Source organism: Pimephales promelas, chromosome 8 (assembly GCF_988280905.1).
Source record: "Pimephales promelas chromosome 8, fPimPro1.hap1.1, whole genome shotgun sequence".
Classification (NCBI taxonomy): domain Eukaryota; kingdom Metazoa; phylum Chordata; class Actinopteri; order Cypriniformes; family Leuciscidae; genus Pimephales; species Pimephales promelas.
Genome location: NC_142776.1, coordinates 38,340,668 through 38,366,603, shown reverse-complemented (window position 1 = coordinate 38,366,603; position 25,936 = coordinate 38,340,668). Strand labels below are relative to the sequence as shown.

Below are 25,936 nucleotides of genomic sequence, written 5' to 3'. Positions count from 1 at the left end.
GTAAAAACGATATAAATACTGTTCGTTTTTCTCACACAAACCGCTCGTTTTGTGTCTTAGGCCATCAATGTGTGCTTACATTTACGAGTCATTAAATCATGTTTAATTTGGACTTCTCTGTGCATGCTCTTTGAGGTGGTGACCATAGACCTCCATTATATGACTGACAGACAACGGTTTGACCTAAAAATATCAAAAATGCGTAAACAAAGACACTTACATCTTGGATGCCCTTGAGGACAGCTAAAACATACCAAAAATAAATTTCAAAGTGAACTATCCCTTTAAATGTCACTCTGGTACAAAGAGAAATGGCTTCACAGTTGCTGCCCATCGAGATTTTAAATGTTTAATCCTGGAACAATACCTCGATAGATTTGCCTGTTTTTTGTCTTTTTCAATCTGAGAATGTTGCATTACTGTCGTGCTTTCTGGTGCTTTAAACCCTCAAAGAGAATGTGTGTTTCTTCTTTCGTTCATCTTCACCTTCACGTCGTCCCTGCACTGTTTACCTTCTTCTGCAACCCGTCGGATGCTTTCGTTTTGAGTTAAACGACTGTTTTTTTTTTTACTATAGTATAGTGTAAAAGGGAAAGTCAGTAATTTCACCATGTTATAGTTCTTATTGTTTGCGCATACTCCCTTAAAAAAGTCGCTTTCTTTACAATTACGTTTGGATTACATGAATGCACCAGGTGTGTTTTTTTACAGAACTGCCGTTTTAATGGGTCATGGGTATCTTTTGCTACTACTGAAAATGAAATCATGTTTATTTTCCCCACAGAGAACTAAAAACTTGAATTTTAGCTCTGATTTGATGTTTCAAATACCCGTACTTGATAAAATCATGTAGCATTTTCGCCCTTTAAATCGAAAGACAGCACCGTTTGTATGGAAATGTTCTTGTATGGATGGTTTTTGGTCATGAGTTGGCACTCGCTGATTGCAGTTTTATGTCTAGATAAGTTTTGAAGGTACTGCTAATTCTTGGGTACACCTTAAAAGCAGAAATGTAATGTATATTGGTACAATCTTAACCTGCGTTTTCATGTTTGAACTTCAATGACGAGAGTTTCCTCAATTGTGTTTTTTCTTACAGGCTTTTTGTTTCCATTTTTATAATTATTGTTGTTATAATTATTAATTTTATGTTTGATCCTATATGCATACATTGAAAATTGTTACTTCTGTTATTTTATGCCATAATCTAAGTGGTGTTGGCAAAAGCTTTCCCCTGTTTTTAACAATTCGTTGTGGCCTTGGTTGCCAATTGTGCATTGCAGTTATGTATCGAATATCTTCAATGTTAGGGTTTGTACAATATAATCAAAACAATGTATAGCAATACCAATAAAATGGCATGGGTCTCCTTGGACCATATTTCTTAAAACACACTTACAACTTTGTAAAAGTGTCTTTATTCTCTTTGACAAAAAGCACAGTACTGAACAACAGAGTATCTCAGCTTATAACAACTTGTGAGAGTTGATTGTATTTTGTAATGAATTATCGCCACTGCAGGTTTACTGACTGTTCAGAAATAGATAATATTCCTCTTACAACAAAGTACTATGGTGTTTTAATATATATTTATAAGTTGCTGCCTTAAATGAAGTACAATCATCTTGGATGTTTAAGCTATTTCAACTCAAATTACGTTAAACTGACTAGAAACTTCTTTTTTTTATCTAGAAAGTACTTTTGTGTAAATATTTCAGGGTTATTTTTGGCACACACAAATACATTTAAAGAGATTTTAACGGGATAGATAAAATTCTGTCATTTCCCCCTCATGATCTGAGCCTGTATCTCTTCTGCTGAAAACTAAAGATGATATTTTAACCAAACAGACTTCCAAAGTGTTTCCTTTAAATGTCATCTGTTTGGCTACAAACACTCTTCATAATATATTGTTTTGTATTCATCAGAACAAAGACATTTATTTAGGTTCGGAACAAATTGAGGGCGAGTAAATGACAGAATTTTCATTTTTGGGTGAACTATCCCTTTAAAAACATCTCAACGCGCTGAGAAAAGTAACAGTCTAGAAAATTTCACCCGAATAATGAATTTAATTGAAATAAGGCAGGGAATAGTTAAAATAGAACAACTATTATTTTGATCTGTCGTACCTGACCGAACAGATTAAATGAGAAAAGTAAACGAACTCATTTTCCCAGCAATCCAGTCATCATCGAGGCGCTTGTTGATGACGAAACCGCTACGTCGACGCCGGACTCACGCGTGACGTCACCAACTTCAACGCATTTGCTGCAAAATAGCTCTTATGGGAAAACAAACGAATAAAACACTTCCTTTGACCATTGTATTGCAAAACTCTGATTATGCGCCATTCAAACGCGTGTCAGCCAAAGAGAGACGCTTGATAAAGCTTTATTTTGATTCACGTGAACACGTTTACTCATGTTACAGGTTGAAGTTAAATAATAAATGTCCAACAAACGCGTTTGATAAAGCGAATGTCTTTTCTTCAGAGACATCTGACGCTAGATCAGTAAGTTAGATGAGGAAGTCGCGGTCGGACAGGATATGAGACTCAAAAGCTCATGAAAAACTGTCCATACCAGAGATTATACTAAAGCGCCGAAGACTGTTTTGGACTGATTGAGTGAAACCTTTTCAAGTAAGTTAATAAAGGTAAGATCGGATCTCCAGCATATAAGATTGCATGTAATCCCATTTAAGTTAACCCTCAGGTGCTCTTCGGTCATTTCTGACCGAAACATTTTCTGTTTTGAATTTTTTAAAATCACAGCTTCATCGGAATGTTACGAAACTTGGTGACTTTTATGGCATTAGGTATGTGAACACACAAAAAAATTAGGTCATGAAAAAAAAAATAGTCACACTTGTGCTCTTCGGTCAAAAATGACCGACCATAGGAAATGAATGGGAAATTGACAAAAACACAAAAACTTTGAGAATTTTTGTGTGTACAATCTTCAAATCGGCCACGATGCAGAAAAAAAGTGCTCAACATTGAAGGGGTGACACTCTAAAACATCAAGAGTGCAAAACAGACATACCCATCCCTACACACACTTTTATACACAAAAACACCAATAAATTGTGATTAAAGAAATCTGTTTTGAATATTTAAAAATCACAGCTTCTTCAGAAAATTACGAAACTTCGTGACTTTTATGGCATTATGTATGTGAACACACACACAAAAAAATGAAGTCATGATTCGAGCAATTTAGGTGGTCTGTCAAAAATTACCGACACATAGGAAATGAATGGGAAATTGACAAAAAAAAAAAATTCTCTGAATTTTTGTATGTACAATCGACAAATCGACTACACTTCTAAAAAAAAAAGTACACCGCAGGAAAGGGGTGACAATCTACATCTAGAGTGCAAAACAGACACACACACATACAAACACACTTTTATGCACATACACACCAATAAATTTTGATTACAAAAAGTATGTTTTGAAATTTTAAAAATCACAGCTTCATCGCAATGTTACGAAACTTCGTGAGTTTTATGGCATTATGTATGTGAACACACAAAAAATTGAGGTCATGATCTGAGCATGCTAAGTGGTCTTAAAAAAAATAGTCACACTTGTGGTCTTTGGTCAAAAATGACCCCCATAGGAAATGAATGGGAAATTGTCAAAAAAAAAAACAAAAAAAATTGTGAATTTTTGTTTTTTGTCATTTTTTTTTATAAGAAATAGTTTTTGAGATTGTTTCAACTGTGTATTCAAATCCAACAACAAAAAATGTGTTCATAAACAGCTGGGGAATTCACATGCCTCTCCATAGAGAGCTGTACATGCCATCTAGTGGTTACACCATGATTCTACGCTTTTTCTCTATACTGTAACCAGATGGTGCTAATTTTCTTCAAAAAATATTTTTTTTCTGAAGGCCTAGACTCTATATTAAACTAAAATACTGCATTAATATTTTTTTGAAAAAAATAATATATATATAGAAATATATATATATATTTTCCATGGCAAAAATAAACCATAATTATTGCATAAATATTAATAAATTCAATTAAATTGTCTCAAAATACTAAATACTAAATTATAGAACAAAAATAAATTGCATTGGTTTTACTGGGATGGAGAAAGTTTCATTTTTAGGTGTCCGGTCACTTTTGACCGGGAAGATAACAAGTGTGACTCCGAAACGAAGAGCACCTGAGGGTTAAAAGATCCTCCATCATTTGATTGCTTTTTGCACTGACATTCAATTTAAAGTGTGATTTAAGCGTCTATATATAAGTCTGCACTACCTTCAATAATGTCCCTGTCTATGTCTCTGTGTGTGTTTGCAATAAGTATTTTATGTTCAGCAATGCTTCATTTTTGATCACTGTAAAAACAGTCAAATATTACATTTAAAAGAACGGTTTTCTTTTGTATTATATTTATTCATATGGTGTATGATTACATACAACATTTAAAACTTTTTATAATATATATATATATATATATATATATATATATATTTACTATGTTGCTTAATATGGGCTTGTCTCTCTCTCTCTCTCTCTAGAGATACCTTATAAAAAACATAGTAATAACTGCTGAGAATTTATGCCACATGAATAACTACATTTTAAACATATAATAAATCAATTAGCAAACACCATCGCACACCTGCAGGTGAAAGGTGTGTCAGAAAAAAAGACCAGCACACTACCAGTTTGCAAATGAGTATCAATTTTATACATATGCTTAGGCATATATATATATATATACATACACATACACATATATACAGGCTCAGTGGCTGGTCTCCTTCATATCTCAGTCAGTAAACACAGATCCTCCTGGCGCCTGTCAGTGTGTGTGTGTGTGTGTGTGTGTGTGTGTGTGTGGAGCAGCTGTGTCTGTGTTTACTGTCCCTGAGATCATAACGCTGTTGGAGCAAATGTTGATGTGTACTGTACTGGTGTAAAATGAATACACACTGATTCACTGTCATCACAAACACATGCTGCATTATTCAGATCACTCAGTGTGTGTGTGTGTGTGTGTTACTGTGAGTTTATATTAGAACGATCTTAGGGGATTTGCAAGAATCTCGTGTCATAATTTCATAAATTAATGTCAGTAGTGAATGATATGCCATAGTATTACCATAGTGTGATCCCATTATAATACCATCACATAATGTGTCAATTAAAATCAATTATAATGCATTAAATTTTGTCATAAATAATTGTAACCAAAGTTAAAATGCATTATAATATTGCCAGTACTGAAATGTTTGTCATTTGATTGAATGCATTACAACAATGAATAGATCAGTGTTATAATGAATTATACAACACTGCATTATAACACACAGTATATTACATTAAAATGTGTATATAAGTGTATGGTCACAGCCCGTCTGCAGGGTGTGTTGTGTACAGTGTCACCATGGCAACACAGTAAGTGGACCTTTGACCCTCGGGATTGAGGTGGAGCCATAATAATATCCACCAGGAGCCGCGCTTTATGATTTATGAGCGCTGATCTCTGTTTGTGGATTTACTCAGTCAAAGGTGTTTAAATGACTCGCATGGTTCCTGTGAACTAGTTCCTGTTAGAAAGCTACTGACCAAACACACCGTCTCGGTTTAATACAGATTTTAGCCAGGTCAGGTAAATATGAAATTATGTATTAAATATGTATTTTATATTATTATATAGTGTTTTTTTTTTTCACAGTATGTTTCAACATGGCTAAAGACAAACTAAGTTCAGCTTTTAGTGCAGTGTTTAGTGTAAACAGTGTCGAGCGTAGAGTAACGCTCATTCTGAGAAATGACCAACTGAATCAACCCCGTTTTGTTTTGTGTGTTGGAACTGAATTCTCTCATCTATCCTCACAGACCATCCCATAAAACGTATCGCCATGACAACCCCAGAGCCAATCAGATTACGTGTCTTCTCTCTCAACTGCTGGTAAGTTCACTCTTTACGTCGATACGCGGCTCCTTTTGCTGAGGTATTCTGATATTCATAATTAATCTATCTAACGGATCCTACTGGGAATATTTTATAGGGTTCCAACTTAAAAAACAAAAAAGCCAAAACAAATTATTAAAATATTATCTGAAAAATATTTACTTTGTATTAGCTTACTACGGAAGTGTATTGCATTCACTTGAAGAAAACAATAATCTACTGTTTTTCTGAATTAACACGTTAATTATCTCAGAATTACCAGATAATTTTTCATGAAAAAAAGTTTCTGATGTGTTTTTATGAATTAACGAGTTAATTATCTCAGAATTACGAGAATTTTTAATGGAAAAACAAGTTTTTGCTCAGTTTTTCTGAATTAACGAGTTAATTATATCAAAATTACCAGATAATTTTTCATGAAAAAAAGTTTTTGCTGTGTTTTTCTGAATTAACGAGTTAATTATATCAGAATTACCAGATAATTTTTCATGAAAAAAAAGTTTTTGCTGTGTTTTTATGAATTAACGAGTTAATTATCTCAGAATTACGAGAATTATTAATGGAAAAACAAGTTTTTGCTCAGTTTTTCTGAATTAACGAGTTAATTATATCAGAATTACCAGATAATTTTTCATGAAAAAAAAGTTTTTGCTGTGTTTTTATGAATTAACGAGTTAATTATCTCAGAATTACGAGAATTATTAATGGAAAAACAAGTTTTTGCTGTGTTTTTCTGAACTAACGAGTTAATTATCTCAGAATTATGAGAATTTTTAATGGAAAAACAAGTTTTTGCTGTGTTTTTCTGAATTAACGAGTTAATTGTATCAGAATTACGAGAATTTTTAATGAAAAAACAAGTTTTTGCTGTGTTTTTCTGAATTAACAAGTTAATTATATCAGAATTACGAGAATTTTTAATAGAAAAACACGTTTTTGCTGTGTTTTTCTGAATTAACGAGTTAATTATATCAGAATTACCAGATAATGTTTTATGAAAAAAAGTTTTTGCTGTGTTTTTATGAATTAACGAGTAAATTATCTCAGAATTGCGAGAATTTTTAATGGAAAAACACGTTTTTGCTGTGTTTTTCTGAATTAACGAGTTAATTATATCAGAATTACCAGATAATGTTTTATGAAAAAAAGTTTTTGCTGTGTTTTTATGAATTAACGAGTAAATTATCTCAGAATTACGAGAATTTTTAATGGAAAAACACGTTTTTGCTGTGTTTTTCTGAATTAACGAGTTAATTATATCAGAATTACCAGATAATGTTTTATGAAAAAAAGATTTTGCTGTGTTTTTATGAATTAACGAGTAAATTATCTCAGAATTACGAGAATTTTTAATGGAAAAACACGTTTTTGCTGTGTTTTTCTGAATTAACGAGTTAATTATATCAGAATTACCAGATAATGTTTTATGAAAAAAAGTTTTTGCTGTGTTTTTATGAATTAACGAGTAAATTATCTCAGAATTACGAGAATTTTTAATGGAAAAACTAGTTTTTGCTCTGTTTTTCTGAATTAACAAGTTAATTATATCATAATTACCAGATAATTTTTCAAGAAAAAAAGTTTTTGCTGTGTTTTTATGAATTAACGAGTTAATTATCTCACAATTACGAGATCATTTTGAATGGAAAAAGTTTTTGCTGTGTTTTTATGAATTAACGAGTTAATTATCTCAGAATTACGAGAATTTTTAATGGAAAAACTAGTTTTTGCTCTGTTTTTCTGAATTAACGAGTTAATTTTATCATAATTACCAGATAATTTTTCAAGAAAAAAAGTTTTTGCTGTGTTTTTATGAATTAACGAGTTAATTATCTCAGAATTACGAGAATTTTTAATGGAAAAACTAGTTTTTGCTCTGTTTTTCTGAATTAATGACTTAATTATCGTCAAGAAAAAAAATATATCTCATAATTGGGAGATAATTAACTTGTTAATTCAGAAGTCAATTTTGTTTCCTCAAGTGAATGCAATACACTTACTTATCTTCCCTATCTTTCTACAAGATATTTTTCATACCAAGTGACAAAATACCTTTTTTTTTTAGATATTTATAATAAATAATTTTCATTTCATAAAAAAATATAAAACAGAAAACATGTAAATAAACCTTTTTACTGTGTGTTTCAGAAATTTGCATATGCAGATTTGTGATTTTTCATTTCTTACTGTTAAAATGGATATTTTTATTTTTCCCTCAAATGTGTATGCACTGAATTGATATCATGAAGTGCTAAATGTGTAAAGGATGAGTGCCTGAGTTTGCTGTGATTGTTTTAGGGGGGTCCGATACCTCAGTAAGAACTGCAGGGACCGGTTTGTTCTGATCGGAGATCTGCTGAATCAGGAACAGCTGGATATAGCGTTACTGCAGGAGGTGAAGCAAACTTGCACAAGTATAGATGTTTACAAGCATACACACACACATTCATAATTTCGAATATGATTCAGATGCGTCTGTTGCCTTTCAGCTGATGGTTGAAACAGGATTGTACTGTAGAATGACATGTTTTGGTTACAGGTCTGGTGTGAGGAAGACTTTCTGTTTTTAAAGAAGAAGCTCGGCAGCGTCTATCCGTTTTCCCATTATTTTAAAAGGTAAATCATGTTTAAATGCATGAATATATCCATGAAGTCCCTGAAAAGTTCTTCAGGCTTTAATGCACAAATTTGGGACACAGTTGTGAACGCATTTTCTCGTCTTCAGTGGATTTATAGGAAGTGGACTGGCCGTGTTTTCCAGACATCGAATCCATGACGCTTTTCTGTACAGATACTCATTAAACGGATACCCGTACATGGTGGGTCTGATCAATTATGTGTACAGACATCCTGCTTTTCTACTTTAATATAAATGAAGTTTACAAGAAATGATCATATTCACAATATAGCACATTATTGAGTACCTTATTGCATTTATAAAATACTTAATAATGTACATAATAAACATATTATGGTTTTAAACAATATTTTACATCCTAATCAGTCAAAACTGTAAACCATAGATCCATTATTGACACATACTTATTAATAAACTGTGTCAGGGCTGATTGATGCTCTGTTTGAGGCTTGTTAATGATCTGATCTTGAATCAGGCTCAGCATGGAGACTGGTTCGGTGGCAAGGCTGTCGGGAAGGTCCTGCTTAACATCAGTGGGCTGAATGTTCATGTCTTTGTAACTCATGTAAGTTCATGCAAAATGTGTGTACGAGTCTTATTTTACTATTGAAGTATTTATTTATATTTTGAATTTACTGTTTATTTTTCATTTTAGTTATTTTATTATGTGCTTTTGCCATTAGCACTTATGTATGGAAGCTTGTTTTCGCCACAGAATGAAAAAATAAAAAAGGTAATTGAGACTTTTTATCTCGCAATTCTGACTTTATTTCTCAGATTTCCGTGTTGTAAAGTCAGAATTGATTGATATAATGTCGAAATTGCGAGATATAAAGTCAGAATTGCGAGATATAAACTCAGAATTGCGTGATAGTCAGAATTGCGAGATATAAAGTCGGAATTGATTGATATAGTCGAAATTGTGAGATATAAAGTCAGAATTGATTGATATAAAGTCAGAATTGATTGATATAAAGTCAGAATTGATTGATATAAAGTCAGAATTGATTGATATAGTCAGAATTGCGTGATATAAAGTCAGAATTGATTGATATAAAGTCAGAATTGTGAGATATAAAGTCAGAATTGTAAGATATAAAGTCAGAATTGATTGATATAGTCAGAATTGCGTGATATAAAGTCAGAATTGATTGATATAAAGTCAGAATTGTGAGATATAAAGTCGGAATTGCGAGATATAAAGTCAGAATTGCGAGATATAAAGTCAAAATTGCGAGATATAAAGTCAGAATTGCGAGATATAAAGTCAGAATTGTGAGATATAAAGTCAGAATTGCGAGATATAAAGTCAGAATTGTGAGATATAAAGTCAGAATTGTGAGATATAAAGTCAGAATTGATTGATATAAAGTCAGAATTGCGTGATATAAAGTCAGAATTGCGAGATATAAAGTCAGAATTGCGAGATATAAAGTCAGAATTGATTGATATAAAGTCGAAATTGTGAGATATAAAGTCAGAATTGTAAGATATAAAGTCAGAATTGCGAGATATAAAGTCAGAATTGTGAGATATAAAGTAGGGTTGTGCCGATAGACGATAGTATCGTGTATCGACGATAGTCTGACATATCGCCGATGGCAGATGCCTTTGACGATATCAATACGATAATTGGCTCGTTTTACCATAATGTATTAAATTATTATTATTAGGCCTATTATTATTATTATAAAGCTAGTATTGTTATTAAATGAATATTAGGAACTACAATTAATTTGCCTTGCCTAAATTTACAACGACATCAACAACACACGCACTAATGAGGACTCCTCTTAGAGAATGTTTTTAAAACAGACTAAAAAACATCCCACATCAAAATTCAATTGCAAGGTGATCCATTCACAAATTATCAAGTGTGCTCGTTTTAACAGACGCAAAATTAAATTTCCTACAGATCCGAGATGAAAACGGCATCGTTGTTCGTCAGTATTTGTTTCTGTAACACATTAACAAAACGTTTAATGACACTAACACTAAAAACAATACAATTACTAAATAGTATTAATAATAATATCACTAAAATAGTATTACCGTTATCATCGTCGTCTCTGAGGGAACGCGGCGTTAATGCAGATGCCGAAAGCAGTCCGTTTTTACTTTCACTTTCAGAGATAGAGCGCGTTTACATGCGACGACGTTCTTAACCTGATTATGTTGAATAAACTTGACAATGCATGTGGTCATGTAAACGTTTCCTTTATCAGAGTCAAGTCATAAGTATAAGTATAAACCGATCGACTCAGCTAGACGTTTGGCCCTTGCTCTTGTTTCTATCGGCATTTAAAACACATTAACCCGCGTACTTCGTGCTTACTGAAGTGCGCATGTGAAGTGCGCAGAGAACGCACTGGTAGGGGGGCACACACACACGCAAACTTCGACTCTTTCTGACCCAAGAAATTATTAAAACGTGTTTTCATCTCGTGCAGAAATAGACCAAAATGCTGCATGTAATGGCATGAGGCTAATGTGTCCGTAAATTTCCCGTTGACAAACAAAAGGATTATTAGGATCTCTTTTTTTTTACTTCACTATACCAGGAAATAACCTGATCCTATTAATAAACACTCCACCTTTGCTAGCAAAATAGAAAAAAGATTCTCGTATATAAAACGAAGTAGGCTAATAAAACAAGCAAATTAATGAGTAGGCTAAATAATCAAGTTAATAATCAAATAAGTTAGCCCCGCCCCCTCACGATAATATCGTGTATCGCCGATCTCACAGGCTGACGATAGGACGATATGAAAATGGAGCATATCGCCCAACACTAATATAAAGTCAGAATTGCGAGATATAAAGTCAGAATTGCGAGATATAAAGTCAGAATTGCGAGATATAAAGTCAGAATTGTAAGATATAAAGTCAGAATTGCGAGATATAAAGTCAGAATTGCGTGATATAAAGTCAGAATTGCGAGATATAAAGTCAGAATTGATTGATATAAAGTCGAAATTGTGAGATATAAAGTCGAAATTGTGAGATATAAAGTCAGAATTGTAAGATATAAAGTCAGAATTGCGAGATATAAAGTCAGAATTGCGAGATATAAAGTCAGAATTGCGAGATATAAAGTCAGAATTGCGAGATATAAAGTCAGAATTGCGAGATATAAAGTCAGAATTGCGAGATATAAAGTCAGAATTGTAAGATATAAAGTCAGAATTGCGAGATATAAAGTCAGAATTGCGAGATATAAAGTCAGAATTGCGTGATATAAAGTCAGAATTGTGTGATATAAAGTCAGAATTGCGAGATATAAAGTCAGAATTGCGTGATATAAAGTCAGAATTGCGTGATATAAAGTCAGAATTGCGAGATATAAAGTCAGAATTGCGAGATATAAAGTCAGAATTGATTGATATAAAGTCAGAATTGATTGATATAAAGTCGAAATTGTGAGATATAAAGTCAGAATTGATTGATATAAAGTCGAAATTGCGAGATATAAAGTCAGAATTGCGAGATATAAAGTCAGAATTGTGAGATATAAAGTCAGAATTGTGAGATATAAAGTCAGAATTGATTGATATAAAGTCAGAATTGCGAGATATAAAGTCAGAATTGTGAGATATAAAGTCAGAATTGTGAGATATAAAGTCAGAATTGATTGATATAAAGTCAGAATTGCGAGATATAAAGTCAGAATTGTAAGATATAAAGTCAGAATTGCGAGATATAAAGTCAGAATTGCGAGATATAAAGTCAGAATTGCGTGATATAAAGTCAGAATTGCGTGATATAAAGTCAGAATTGCGTGATATAAAGTCAGAATTGCGAGATATAAAGTCAGAATTGCGAGATATAAAGTCAGAATTGATTGATATAAAGTCAGAATTGATTGATATAAAGTCGAAATTGTGAGATATAAAGTCAGAATTGATTGATATAAAGTCGAAATTGCGAGATATAAAGTCAGAATTGCGAGATATAAAGTCAGAATTGTGAGATATAAAGTCAGAATTGTGAGATATAAAGTCAGAATTGATTGATATAAAGTCAGAATTGCGAGATATAAAGTCAGAATTGTGAGATATAAAGTCAGAATTGTGAGATATAAAGTCAGAATTGATTGATATAAAGTCAGAATTGCGTGATATAAAGTCAGAATTGCGAGATATAAAGTCAGAATTGCGAGGTATAAAGTCAGAATTGATTGATATAAAGTCGAAATTGTGAGATATAAAGTCAGAATTGTAAGATATAAAGTCAGAATTGCGAGATATAAAGTCAGAATTGTGAGATATAAAGTAGGGTTGTGCCGATAGACGATAGTATCGTGTATCGACGATAGTCTGACATATCGCCGATGGCAGATGCCTTTGACGATATCAATACGATAATTGGCTCGTTTTACCATAATGTATTAAATTATTATTATTAGGCCTATTATTATTATTATAAAGCTAGTATTGTTATTAAATGAATATTAGGAACTACAATTAATTTGCCTTGCCTAAATTTACAACGACATCAACAACACACGCACTAATGAGGACTCCTCTTAGAGAATGTTTTTAAAACAGACTAAAAAACATCCCACATCAAAATTCAATTGCAAGGTGATCCATTCACAAATTATCAAGTGTGCTCGTTTTAACAGACGCAAAATTAAATTTCCTACAGATCCGAGATGAAAACGGCATCGTTGTTCGTCAGTATTTGTTTCTGTAACACATTAACAAAACGTTTAATGACACTAACACTAAAAACAATACAATTACTAAATAGTATTAATAATAATATCACTAAAATAGTATTACCGTTATCATCGTCGTCTCTGAGGGAACGCGGCGTTAATGCAGATGCCGAAAGCAGTCCGTTTTTACTTTCACTTTCAGAGATAGAGCGCGTTTACATGCGACGACGTTCTTAACCTGATTATGTTGAATAAACTTGACAATGCATGTGGTCATGTAAACGTTTCCTTTATCAGAGTCAAGTCATAAGTATAAGTATAAACCGATCGACTCAGCTAGACGTTTGGCCCTTGCTCTTGTTTCTATCGGCATTTAAAACACATTAACCCGCGTACTTCGTGCTTACTGAAGTGCGCATGTGAAGTGCGCAGAGAACGCACTGGTAGGGGGGCACACACACACGCAAACTTCGACTCTTTCTGACCCAAGAAATTATTAAAACGTGTTTTCATCTCGTGCAGAAATAGACCAAAATGCTGCATGTAATGGCATGAGGCTAATGTGTCCGTAAATTTCCCGTTGACAAACAAAAGGATTATTAGGATCTCTTTTTTTTTACTTCACTATACCAGGAAATAACCTGATCCTATTAATAAACACTCCACCTTTGCTAGCAAAATAGAAAAAAGATTCTCGTATATAAAACGAAGTAGGCTAATAAAACAAGCAAATTAATGAGTAGGCTAAATAATCAAGTTAATAATCAAATAAGTTAGCCCCGCCCCCTCACGATAATATCGTGTATCGCCGATCTCACAGGCTGACGATAGGACGATATGAAAATGGAGCATATCGCCCAACACTAATATAAAGTCAGAATTGCGAGATATAAAGTCAGAATTGCGAGATATAAAGTCAGAATTGCGAGATATAAAGTCAGAATTGTAAGATATAAAGTCAGAATTGCGAGATATAAAGTCAGAATTGCGTGATATAAAGTCAGAATTGCGAGATATAAAGTCAGAATTGATTGATATAAAGTCGAAATTGTGAGATATAAAGTCAGAATTGTAAGATATAAAGTCAGAATTGCGAGATATAAAGTCAGAATTGCGAGATATAAAGTCAGAATTGTGAGATATAAAGTCAGAATTGCGAGATATAAAGTCAGAATTGCGAGATATAAAGTCAGAATTGCGAGATATAAAGTCAGAATTGTAAGATATAAAGTCAGAATTGCGAGATATAAAGTCAGAATTGCGTGATATAAAGTCAGAATTGCGAGATATAAAGTCAGAATTGCGTGATATAAAGTCAGAATTGTGTGATATAAAGTCAGAATTGCGAGATATAAAGTCAGAATTGCGTGATATAAAGTCAGAATTGCGTGATATAAAGTCAGAATTGCGAGATATAAAGTCAGAATTGCGAGATATAAAGTCAGAATTGATTGATATAAAGTCAGAATTGATTGATATAAAGTCGAAATTGTGAGATATAAAGTCAGAATTGATTGATATAAAGTCGAAATTGCGAGATATAAAGTCAGAATTGCGAGATATAAAGTCAGAATTGTGAGATATAAAGTCAGAATTGTGAGATATAAAGTCAGAATTGCGTGATATAAAGTCAGAATTGCGAGATATAAAGTCAGAATTGCGAGATATAAAGTCAGAATTGCGAGATATAAAGTCAGAATTGATTGATATAAAGTCAGAATTGATTGATATAAAGTCGAAATTGTGAGATATAAAGTCAGAATTGATTGATATAAAGTCGAAATTGCGAGATATAAAGTCAGAATTGCGAGATATAAAGTCAGAATTGTAAGATATAAAGTCAGAATTGATTGATATAAAGTCGAAATTGCGAGATATAAAGTCAGAATTGCGAGATATAAAGTCAGAATTGTGAGATATAAAGTCACAATTGCGAGATATAAAGTCAGAATTGTAAGATATAAAGTCAGAATTGCGAGATATAAAGTCAGAATTGTGAGATATAAAGTCAGAATTGCGAGATATAAAGTCAGAATTGCGAGATATAAAGTCAGAATTGATTGATATAAAGTCGAAATTGTGAGATATAAAGTCAGAATTGTAAGATATAAAGTCAGAATTGATTGATATAAAGTCGAAATTGCGAGATATAAAGTCAGAATTGCGAGATATAAAGTCAGAATTGCGAGATATAAAGTCAGAATTGCGAGATATAAAGTCAGAATTGTGAGATATAAAGTCAGAATTGATTGATATAAAGTCGAAATTGTGAGATATAAAGTCAGAATTGTAAGATATAAAGTCAGAATTGCGAGATATAAAGTCAGAATTGCGAGATATAAAGTCAGAATTGCGTGATATAAAGTCAGAATTGCGAGATATAAAGTCAGAATTGATTGATATAAAGTCGAAATTGTGAGATATAAAGTCAGAATTGCGAGATATAAAGTCAGAATTGCGAGATATAAAGTCAGAAATGTGAGAAATAAAGTCAGAATTGCGAGATATAAAGTCAGAATTGCGAGATATAAAGTCAGAATTGCGAGATATAAAGTCAGAATTGCGAGATATAAAGTCAGAATTGCGAGATATAAAGTCAGAATTGTGAGATATAAAGTCAGAATTGATTGATATAAAGTCGAAATTGTGAGATATAAAGTCAGAATTGTAAGATATAAAGTCAGAATTGCGAGATATAAAGTCAGAATTGCGAGATATAAAGTCAGAATTGCGTGATATAAAGTCAGAATTGCGAGATATAAAGTCAGAATTGATTGATATAAAGTCGAAATTGTGAGATATAAAGTCAGAATTGCGAGATATAAAGTCAGAATTGTGAGATATAAAGTCAGAATTGCGAGATATAAAGTCAGAATTGCGAGATATAAAGTCAGAATTGCGTGATATAAAGTCAGAATTGTAAGATATAAAGTAAGAATTGCGAGAAATAAAGTCAGAATTGCGAGATATAAAGTCAGAATTGCGTGATATAAAGTCAGAATTGCGAGATATAAAGTCAGAATTGATTGATATAAAGTCGAAATTGTGAGATATAAAGTCAGAATTGCGAGATATAAAGTCAGAATTGTGAGATATAAAGTCAGAATTGCGAGATATAAAGTCAGAATTGCGAGATATAAAGTCAGAATTGTGAGATATAAAGTCGAAATTGTGAGATATAAAGTCAGAATTGTAAGATATAAAGTCAGAATTGCGAGATATAAAGTCAGAATTGTAAGATATAAAGTCAGAATTGATTGATATAAAGTCGGAATTGATTGATATAAAGTCAGAATTTTGTGATATAAAGTCAGAATTGATTGATATAAAGTCGAAATTGTGAGATGTAAAGTCAGAATTGATTGATATAAAGTCGAAATTGCGAGATGTAAAGTCAGAATTGATTGATATAAAGTCAGAATTGATTGATATAAAGTCAGAATTGTGAGGTATAAAGTCCGAATTGATTGATATAAAACACAACACTGGCATTAATGTTTGTTCATTCCAGCTGCATGCAGAATATTGCAGAGAGAAAGATTCATATCTCCCGCACCGAGTGGTTCAATCCTGGGAGCTGCAACAGTTCATCAGGTCAGTCTATTTTTGCAGTTTTACCCATGATGGCTGTGGGTTTATTTCAAGCCTAACATACACTCACCTAAAGGATTATTAGGAACACACACTAATACTGTGTTTGACCTTTAGAACGGCCTTAATTCTACGTGGCTTTGATTCAACAAGCATTCTTTAGAAATGTCGGCCCATATTGATAGGATCGCATCTTGCAGTTGATGGAGATTTGTGGGATGAAGCTCCCGTTCCACCACATCCCAAAGATGCTCTATTGGGTTGAGATCTGGTGACTGTGGCGGCCATTTTACTACAGTCAACTCATCGACATGTTCAAGAAACGTTTGTGACATGGTGTATTATCCTGCTGGAAGTAGCCATCAGAGGATGGGGACATGGTGGCCATAACGGGATGGACATGGTCAGAAACAATGCTCAGGTAGGCCGTGGCGTTTAAACGATGCCCAATTGGCACTAAGGGGCCTAAAGTGTGCCAAGAAAACACACCATTACACCACCACCAGCCCAACAGTGGGAACAAGGCATGATGATCCATGATCTCATTCTGTTTACGACTCTACTAAACAGAAATCCAGACTCATCAGACCAGGCCACATTTCTCCAGTCTTCAACTGTCCAGTTTTGGTGAGCTCTTGCAAATTGTCGGCTCTTTCTCCTATGTGTAGTGGAGATGAGTGGTTCCCGGTGGGGTCTTCTGCTGTTGTAGCCCATCCGCCTCAAGGTTGTGTGTGTTGTCTGCATACCTCGGTTGTAACGAGTGGTTATTTCAGTCAAAGTTGCTCTTCTATCAGCTTGAATCAGTCGACCTCTGACCTCGAGCAACAACAAGGCGTTTTGGCCCACAGGACTGACCCATACTGGATGTTTTTCCCTTCTCACACCATTCTTTGTAAACCCTAGAAATGGTTGTGTGTAATCCCAGATTGTGAAATACTCAGACACCAACAACCATGCCACGCTCAAAATCGCTTAAAGGGCACCTATTATGGAAAATTCACTTTTACATGGTGTTTGAACATAAATGTGTGTTGGCAGTGTGTGAGCAAAACCACCCTGGACTGATAAAAATCCACCCAGTGGTTTTTTTACAATCTCAATAAATCATCTGCACTGCCTCAGAACGAGCTGTTCTGAGATTCAGATCTTTGTGACGTAGAACGGGAGACAGGGGTTTGATTGACAGTGTGGCTGTGGCCTAGACCCCGCCCTCGGTGATCTGTACACAGCCTGTAATGTCTCTTGGAAACATAACTTATCGACTCGTGGGTTAATCCTGTTGTTGTGGCTTAAAATTTAATCCTCAAGTGTGGATCGTCATCTACTGTTTGCGATCCACCGTCACCTCCAGTAACAGTAAGTGTATTTTATGATTTTTGAGCAAATAGTTTTCAGTCGATGTCAGCCAATTCAACAACAAAAGCGTCTAAAATTGTTGTCGTCGTAGAATGTCAGTGTATATAATTTAAACCTTGTTTGTATAGTGTGTAACCACACGTTTATAAATATATATTTTTAAAGATATTGTATTAAAAACCGCATATATGTTCTTGTTCTGTAAGTTAGCCATCTTCTCACATTTGCCACAGAAGCACCTGTATGACAAGTAAACATGACGCCACAGCTCCCTCGCATAAATGTAATTTCGCTTGTAAGTTACGTAGCAAATTTTATCACAGCATGTGTATGTAACGTTAGTTTTAAAAAAATGCGCCAGCGTTAGTGTTTGTGTGTCTGTGTGTGTGTGTTGCTCCTCCATACTTGCAAAGAAGACGCAATTACAACTCTGTAAGTACATAAATGTATCAAATAACCATACCGAGACGTACTGGTCCATTCTCATTTGTGTTTATTCTGCAGGAGTCTCTTTGTGCTATTTATATATTCCGATTCAAACGTACGCTGAATGACAGACAAAACAGCGCGTCTCTCACTCTCCCCTTTTGCTTACCGACGGCCATAGGTTTCAAGTTACGCCCTCATCCAAAGGCAGGGCGGGAATATGCAGCTCATTTGCATTAAAGTGGCAGGCCTCATAACAGCTCATTTTCAAACAGGCCCCAAAATGACATTTTCAAAGGGTTATAATAAATTAACTATGGGGTATTTTGAGCTGAAACTTCACAAATACATTCTGGGGACAACCGAGACCAATATTACATCTTGTAAAAAGGGGCATAATAGGTGCCCTTTAAATCCCCTTTCTTTCCCATTCTGACATTCAGTTTGGAGTTCAGGAGATTGTCTTGAGCAGGACCACACCCCGAAATGCACTGAAGAAACTGCCATGTGATTGGTTGATTAGATAATAGAGAGCCTAAGTCCCGCCCCTTCCGGTCATCACCATGGGACCTTATTTCGGAAAAATATTGAATGGTAGTCGATGGCGAGAGACAACAAATATTTTGATCTGGTTTGAATTGTGCCCTGAATTACACATATGATGTTTGCCAATTTAAAAGATACATTTTAAAGTAAAGAAAGTCGCAGTTTGATGTAAAACCGTTGACTGTGAAAATACGTAATTACAAAGACTACAAACCCCAAAGGCGCACATTTTCTCTCAATGAATGGATAACTTTACTGAGGCTAACGTCTGTCATTGTTTCTACAGTCTTACGTTATAATCGTAGCGTTACGCCGTCATACCCGAGTGTTTTGTACCAGACTGCACACACACACGAGCAGCGGATCTCGTTTCGCTTCTGGGAGATGTAGTTCACAGAGCGATTTTCACATAAAACTAAATGTTACTCTTCTGTTTTATGACAAACTGCGACGTTTTTGACTTTCAGGATTATCTTTTAAATCGACAAACATCATATGTGTAATTGAGGTCACAGTTCAGACGGAATAACAAGATAATTTGTCTCTCGCCATTGACTACCATTCATATTTTTTTCGAAATAAGGCCCCATGAGCCGGAAGCGGAGGGGCGGGACTTAGGCTCTCTATTGCATTAATGAGAAATTGAACAGGTGTTTCTAATAATCCTTTAGGTGAGTGTAGTTTTTTTTTAATCTTTCAATGAAAGTTGCCTGAGATCACACTGATCTGATCAGGGTTTTTGTTGAAAACAAACGTAAGCCACTCAGATTCCTGCTCTGATTCCTCAATGTATACGACTTAAAGGCACACGAGTGCTGGAGCGGACGTGGTGATCCTGGCTGGAGATCTGAACATGCACCCGGGCGACCTCGGCACCAGACTGCTGAGGAACTACACCGGACTGCTGGATGGCTTCAGTGAGGCCGCCCACTTTGACGTTAGTAATGCAGTGTGATCTTATGATGATATGTTGCATAGCTTTACTCCTGCTGTTAAGATGCGTTCTGGTCCATCGGATCATGAGTAGACGATGCAGACACATCCCCGTTTACACCTGGTGTCTCTTTCGCAGTGTTGGATGTAACTAATTACTAACTAATTACTGTAATTTAATTACTTTTCCCTTGAAAATGTAAAGTAAGGGATTACTCTTCATTTATCTGTAATTTAATTACAGTTACTTCTGATGTAATTGAGGTAAATACTTATGAGGCGACCGCACTCGTACAAATTCGTATGAATTATTGTAAAATATGCATGAAAATGTGTGAGATCAGACATAAAACAATAGTGGGTTTAACATCAAAATGTATTGTCTGATGTTAAAAAGTATGTTTTTATAATGTAACCTTCTCCACCTTGGTCCGTTTAGGGATAATTCGTGCAATTTTATAGTATTTATTTGAAAGAATTAAAGCAGATTCATGTCTATCCTTGTTTTATTCTGCTGGTTGAGATTGATAATTAGTAATTAAATACTTTTTAGAGAGAGTAATCTAATTACACTGTTGAATTAGTAACTAGTAATTAATTACTTTTTTAGAGTAACTTACCCAACACTGCTCTTTTGTCCTCTTTCAATCACTTCTGTCCTGATTTCTTCGAGGGGAGTGTTTATGGGTGGGGAAATATGTTTTTTTGTTTTCAGATCGGAAGAAACACACGGAGAGCAGCGGCTTTAGTTTCTCGGACAGACTCAAGACCAGACGAACGCTGCGAGTGTGTGTTAGATATCAGGAATGATGAGAGAACATTGTGATGGTTCGTTTTTTATAGAACCAAAGTTTGGTCTCAAGCCGAGCAAGTTTAAATCCCGTCTGGCTAGAGCGCTTCCCATAATCTTTAAAGGTCAGTAGGCGTCTCGTGTGGTTGTTTTAATGGATTCGAACACATGAGTGTTTACAGTACAAAAGCAATCCGGTCGAATGTGTTTTCAACTACCGTAAACGTATATGTGTTTCCGTCGTCCACTTGTGATCCGATCGACCAGAACGCATCGTAATGGCACAGCAGGAGTAAACAGGGCTCAAGTTATGATTTATAATGACATCCTGTCTGTCGCTAATACCAGGGATGTGAGGAAGGATTCACCCATATATCTGAAAACCCTTTCACACACACGGATGGTCTCGTTCCTTTTGGGGGAGGAGTCCGGATAGACTACGTCCTGTTCAAGGTAAAACAATTTCTATTACGTAGTTATTAGTATGATAATTTACTCGCCCCCATGACATCCAAGACGTCAGTCGAAAAGAAATGGAGGTTTTTGATGAAAACATTCCAGGATTTTTCTCCATATAATGGATTTCAATGGGGACCAAACGGTTCAAGGTCCAAAAGACAGTTTCAGTGCAAACCGCAAACTGTTCAAAGGGCTTTAAACGATTCCAGACGATGAATAAGGGTCTTATCGAGTGAAACGATCGCTCATTTTGATGAACGACTTCAAACGGGAGAGTCACGAATGCGCATCACAGAGCAGAGCAAGGCGAGCATTTGAGCTTATAAAACATAAACTTTGTTATTTTTTTTAAATGAGCGATGGTTTCGCTAGATAAGACCCTTATTCATCGTCTGGTGTCGTTTAAAGCTGCACTGAAACTGTCTTTTGGACCTTGAACCGTTTGGACCCCATTGAAGTCCATTATATGTAATGTTTTCAACAAAAACCTTAATTTCTTTTCGACTGAAGAAAGAAAGACGTGGATATCTTGGATGACACGGGGGCGAGTAAATTATCAGCAAAAGTTTTTAAAAAAAAGTGAACTACTCCTTTAAGTGGTGTTTTCTGAGACTCAAACTGTTGCTTATAATCTGGTTTAATGGTCTGTACAAACCCAAAATATTAAACTTTGACAACTTTCTAGTTTTCGAACTATTCTTGGAACGATAGATTCTTCTACCTAATAGTTTTGTCTTTCTTTGCTCGTACACACAAATACTGACAGCGCTGTTTCTTGCAGGGATCAGAGGAAGTAGATGTGCGCTGTGAGTCTTTGTCCACCACTAAGGGTCCAGTTCCTGGACAGCCCTTTCCTTATTCAGACCACGAAGCTCTCACTGCCGAGTTCCTGTTTACACCAACTAAAAAGGGAAATGGATGCAAAGAGAGAGAATTTGGCTGTATTCCAGGTATTTGGAGTCTTGAAATATTATTACGTTCATTTTTGCATGCAACAACAACAACAACACAATAAACACATGCTGTGCTATTTTCTGCTCCATAATGAAGTTTGGAAATTGACTCTGTTTTTTGGATGTCAAGGTGTTTTATAGGAACATTTCACCCAAAATATTCATGTACTCGCCCTCATATTGTTCCAAAATCACATAATATATATATATATATATATATTATTTATTTTTATTTTTTATTTTTTTTCCTGAGAAATGCATTAAGGAGAAAATGAGAAATCTTCACATAACTTGCCTGAGAAGGTAGTACAAAAAATGATTGTTGATTATAATTTTTTTTATTATTAAATGATTATTTTCATTTTGGGGTGAACTACTTCTTTAAAGATTGTTTTGACATCATCAACTATTTGAGGCTGGTAATATGTTTTTTAAAACGAGGTTTTTGGAAGAAGTATCTTTTATTTGATCAAAAATACAGTAACAGTAATATTGTGAATCGTCAATAAAATGGGTAAGTTGTTTTTAGTAATAATAGAAATATTATTAATAATAAATTTAATGTAGATTTATACGATTACTTTCAACTATATAACAATTAAAATGCTAAAAAAGAAACATTAAATCAAACTTAATTGCATTTTTTCCCTCAATAACTAATCAATTATTTTTATCGAAAAATATATAGTTTTTGAAACTTCTGAAATCGTATGTATGTATTTATGGACCACCTTTTATTTGATCAAAAATACATTATATTATTGCAATTTCAAATAAATGTTACGTATTTATTGTATTTATTCCTGTCATCATTACTTCAGAAATCACTCTAATATGATGATTTGCTGCTCAAAAAAACATTTCTGATTATTATCAATGTTGAAAACAGTTCATATTTTTGTGGAAACCATGATGCATTTTTCTTTTCAGGATTCTTTTAATGAACAGAAAGGTTTTAAAAAACAGCATTTATTTGAAAGGGAAAGGATAAATGTCAATTAAATGTAAACTTTTCAATAGTGTCTATGTATGTTTCTCTCTCAGATAAGCTTCCTGAGCTGGTCAACACAGTCAATGAAGCTCGTACTGAAGTAAAGGTGGGTCTGCACTGCTCTGAGCGCATGCGCCACACCGCGGCTCGCACAGGCATCATGGGTCTCGTCCTGCTAGTACTTGAGTTAGCCATCGCCGCTGTGCCGTTGTTTGCTCTGGGAGCTGAACAGCCCTTCCCTAAAGCCTCTTTCTACCTGCTGGGGGCGCTGTGCTTTGCCGTCCTCCTCTCTACACTGATGCTGTACATCTTCTACAGCATGGAGGTCAAGGCACTGGAAGGCACTGAGGACCAGATGAGACTGGCACTAAGTAGCCTTCAGGAACGGATTAAGGAGTACCCCAAGGCTTCATCATCGGACCATTTGCAAAATTCACTCGACGGCAAGGATTCGGTGCGTTTGTAGCAAAAAAGCTGAACTAAATGTGGTGATCTGAAGGAATACTGAACTAAAACTTTATGAGAAGGACAATGGGTCACTATTTTTGATGTCTTAACTGAACTCAACACAAACTATGCGTTTTTTTCAGGGTTTTTTTTACAATACATTGAGGATAAATCTTCTGGAAACCAGAAAATTAGACAAAATCATTAATTCCATGACATATCTATTTCACTTCATTTGTTCAGTCCAGGGGGCCTGAGGCTGCAGGATGACTTAAAATGTTATATATTCATATAATAATCACTTAATATAGTTAATATAATGGGGAAGCCGTTTTTAGTAATAAAAGAAATATTATTAATAATAAATTTAGTGTAGATTTATACGATTACTTTCAACTATATAACAATTAAAATGCTTAAAAAAGAAACATTAAATCAAACTTAATTGCATTTTTTTTGTCAATAACTAATCAAGTATTTTTTATCGAAAAACATATGAAGAGTTCAGATGCAAAAGCCTCTAAATGCCATTTGAAATTTTCTTCTAGAATGATGATTTTTATCAAGCTTGTATATTTAAGTTCAGTGATTTCACTTAAATGACAATGATAATTACCTATTAATTGTTATTTAAGTGAAATTACTGAACTTAAATATACAAGTTTGTCAAAAATCATCATTAAAGAAGAAAATTTCAAATGGCATTTAGAGGCTTTTGCAGCTGAACTCTTCATATAGTTCTTGAAACTTCTGAAATCATATGTATGCATGTATTTATGGATACATATAGATTTGAAACCACTGCTTTAGAATAATTTACCACTAATTAAATATTCCTTTGTTGACTTTTTTTAAATGGAGACCTGCTGAGCAGGCGTTCCTCTCCTTTGTATGTTAAATGTTTCCAATCATCCACTTTTGAAGTGTGCTTTTATTGTGAATGTGAACAGTTATGTTCATGATACGGCCATTTCGCGATACCAGAAACAACCAAGTGGAGAAAGATAAATCATAGCCTATCATTTAAATTGTTTTGTCAATCCATAAAGTTATTTTCCTTTTGTTTAACCTGGCAACAACCTCATTTATCTCTAATATAACTGTTCTGTTACACAAGTCTACCTTTTAAATAAAAAAGAAAATTCAGCAAGGTGATGTTTTATGTTTATTTTAATGTGATACTTGCCACAAGGGTGCAGTGTTGGTTAGAAGAAACATACGAATCTTTGGTGAGTTTAGAAAAAGTCTCATGGTAGCTGTTAATTATTATTACCCAAATATCCAGTATATTGTCAGTTACGGCATTTAGTGGATATTTGAACTTTTGTTTGAGGATGAAGTTTGGCCTTTCTCAGAGTTTGCATAAAATATTACGCAATAACTTAAATAATCACAGCAAAATGAAGTTTTTAATTGGTGTTTATTATGGTTATTTATTCTCACTTAAGTACAAGAATAGAAAAGTGAGCTCTCCTCGTCTCTGTCACTTAGGACAAACATTGATTGTCTGAAAGTATACGCTGTCATGTGCAGGTGACGCATTGAGACGAGACCCGCCCGTACACTCGTCTGGGTGTGTCCGACTGTTGTCTGCACATGTGCGGTTACTAATGCAGGCTGATGGCCCAAATAATGAGTCTTCACTCTTAGTCATGGAGGTTCTCAGCTTGAGCTCTCATGGCTGCAGTCTTTTGTTCATTTTGGAAAATAGTGTCTCAAATAAATAGATCGGAGCGAAAACACATTTGGATCTATATTTTCATATATATTCAATAGTATATATTTAAGGTTTGGGATTGCACAGTAAAACATTCAAGGCACATTCATTGGGAAAAAAACACAGTAACATTTTGACCAAGTTATGACCAAAAGCAGGTCTTTTAGACTATTCTGTCTGTCACAGATGGTATAGACTTCAGTACAGAGAAAAATGTGAGAAATGATATCAACTTAATTTTTAGAATGGTATAGTAAGCTAATTGTAGGCGCAACATGCTTTTTTTACGGTCATATTTACTTCACAATGCATATAAATGAACGTAATTCCTTTGATTTAGCCTGTGTAGCAAATATATCAAATAATATGTGTAAGGTTTCATTATTTAACATAAGTTTACTTCTTTATTAATCTTCTTAGTCAATGTTATTTTCAACATTATTGTATTTGTTATCATTAGTGTAGGCTATGAACTAACATGAATA

General features: G+C 34.2%; 1 protein-coding gene across 2 annotated transcripts; it reads left to right on the top strand.

Annotated features, from left to right (window-relative positions):
* Positions 1 to 2,232: 2,232 nt before the first annotated feature.
* smpd2b (sphingomyelin phosphodiesterase 2b) lies at positions 2,233 to 24,884 on the top strand. 2 transcript variants are annotated; one of them, XM_039653902.2, is made up of 11 exons: positions 2,233 to 2,644; positions 5,869 to 5,941; positions 8,243 to 8,339; positions 8,484 to 8,560; positions 8,670 to 8,763; positions 9,058 to 9,147; positions 16,754 to 16,836; positions 19,966 to 20,098; positions 21,233 to 21,337; positions 22,125 to 22,293; positions 23,341 to 24,884. In XM_039653902.2, the coding sequence occupies exons 2-11, from the start codon at positions 5,892 to 5,894 to the stop codon at positions 23,751 to 23,753; spliced, it is 1,311 nt and encodes a 436-aa protein (XP_039509836.2). In that variant the 5' UTR covers positions 2,233 to 2,644; positions 5,869 to 5,891; the 3' UTR covers positions 23,754 to 24,884. The 2 variants fall into 2 exon arrangements, with proteins under 2 accessions (XP_039509836.2, XP_039509827.2); XM_039653893.2 differs by having other exon boundaries at positions 2,233 to 2,658.
* The last annotated feature ends 1,052 nt before the right edge of the window (positions 24,885 to 25,936 follow it).

Coding starts and splice junctions, on each gene's coding strand:
- smpd2b (XM_039653902.2), top strand. CDS start 5,892: ATGACAACCCCAGAGCCAATCAGATTACGTGTCTTCTCTCTCAACTGC. Junction 9,148..16,753: donor TTCATGTCTTTGTAACTCAT/GTAAGTTCATGC, acceptor TGTTCATTCCAG/CTGCATGCAGAATATTGCAG. Junction 21,338..22,124: donor TAGACTACGTCCTGTTCAAG/GTAAAACAATTT, acceptor TGTTTCTTGCAG/GGATCAGAGGAAGTAGATGT.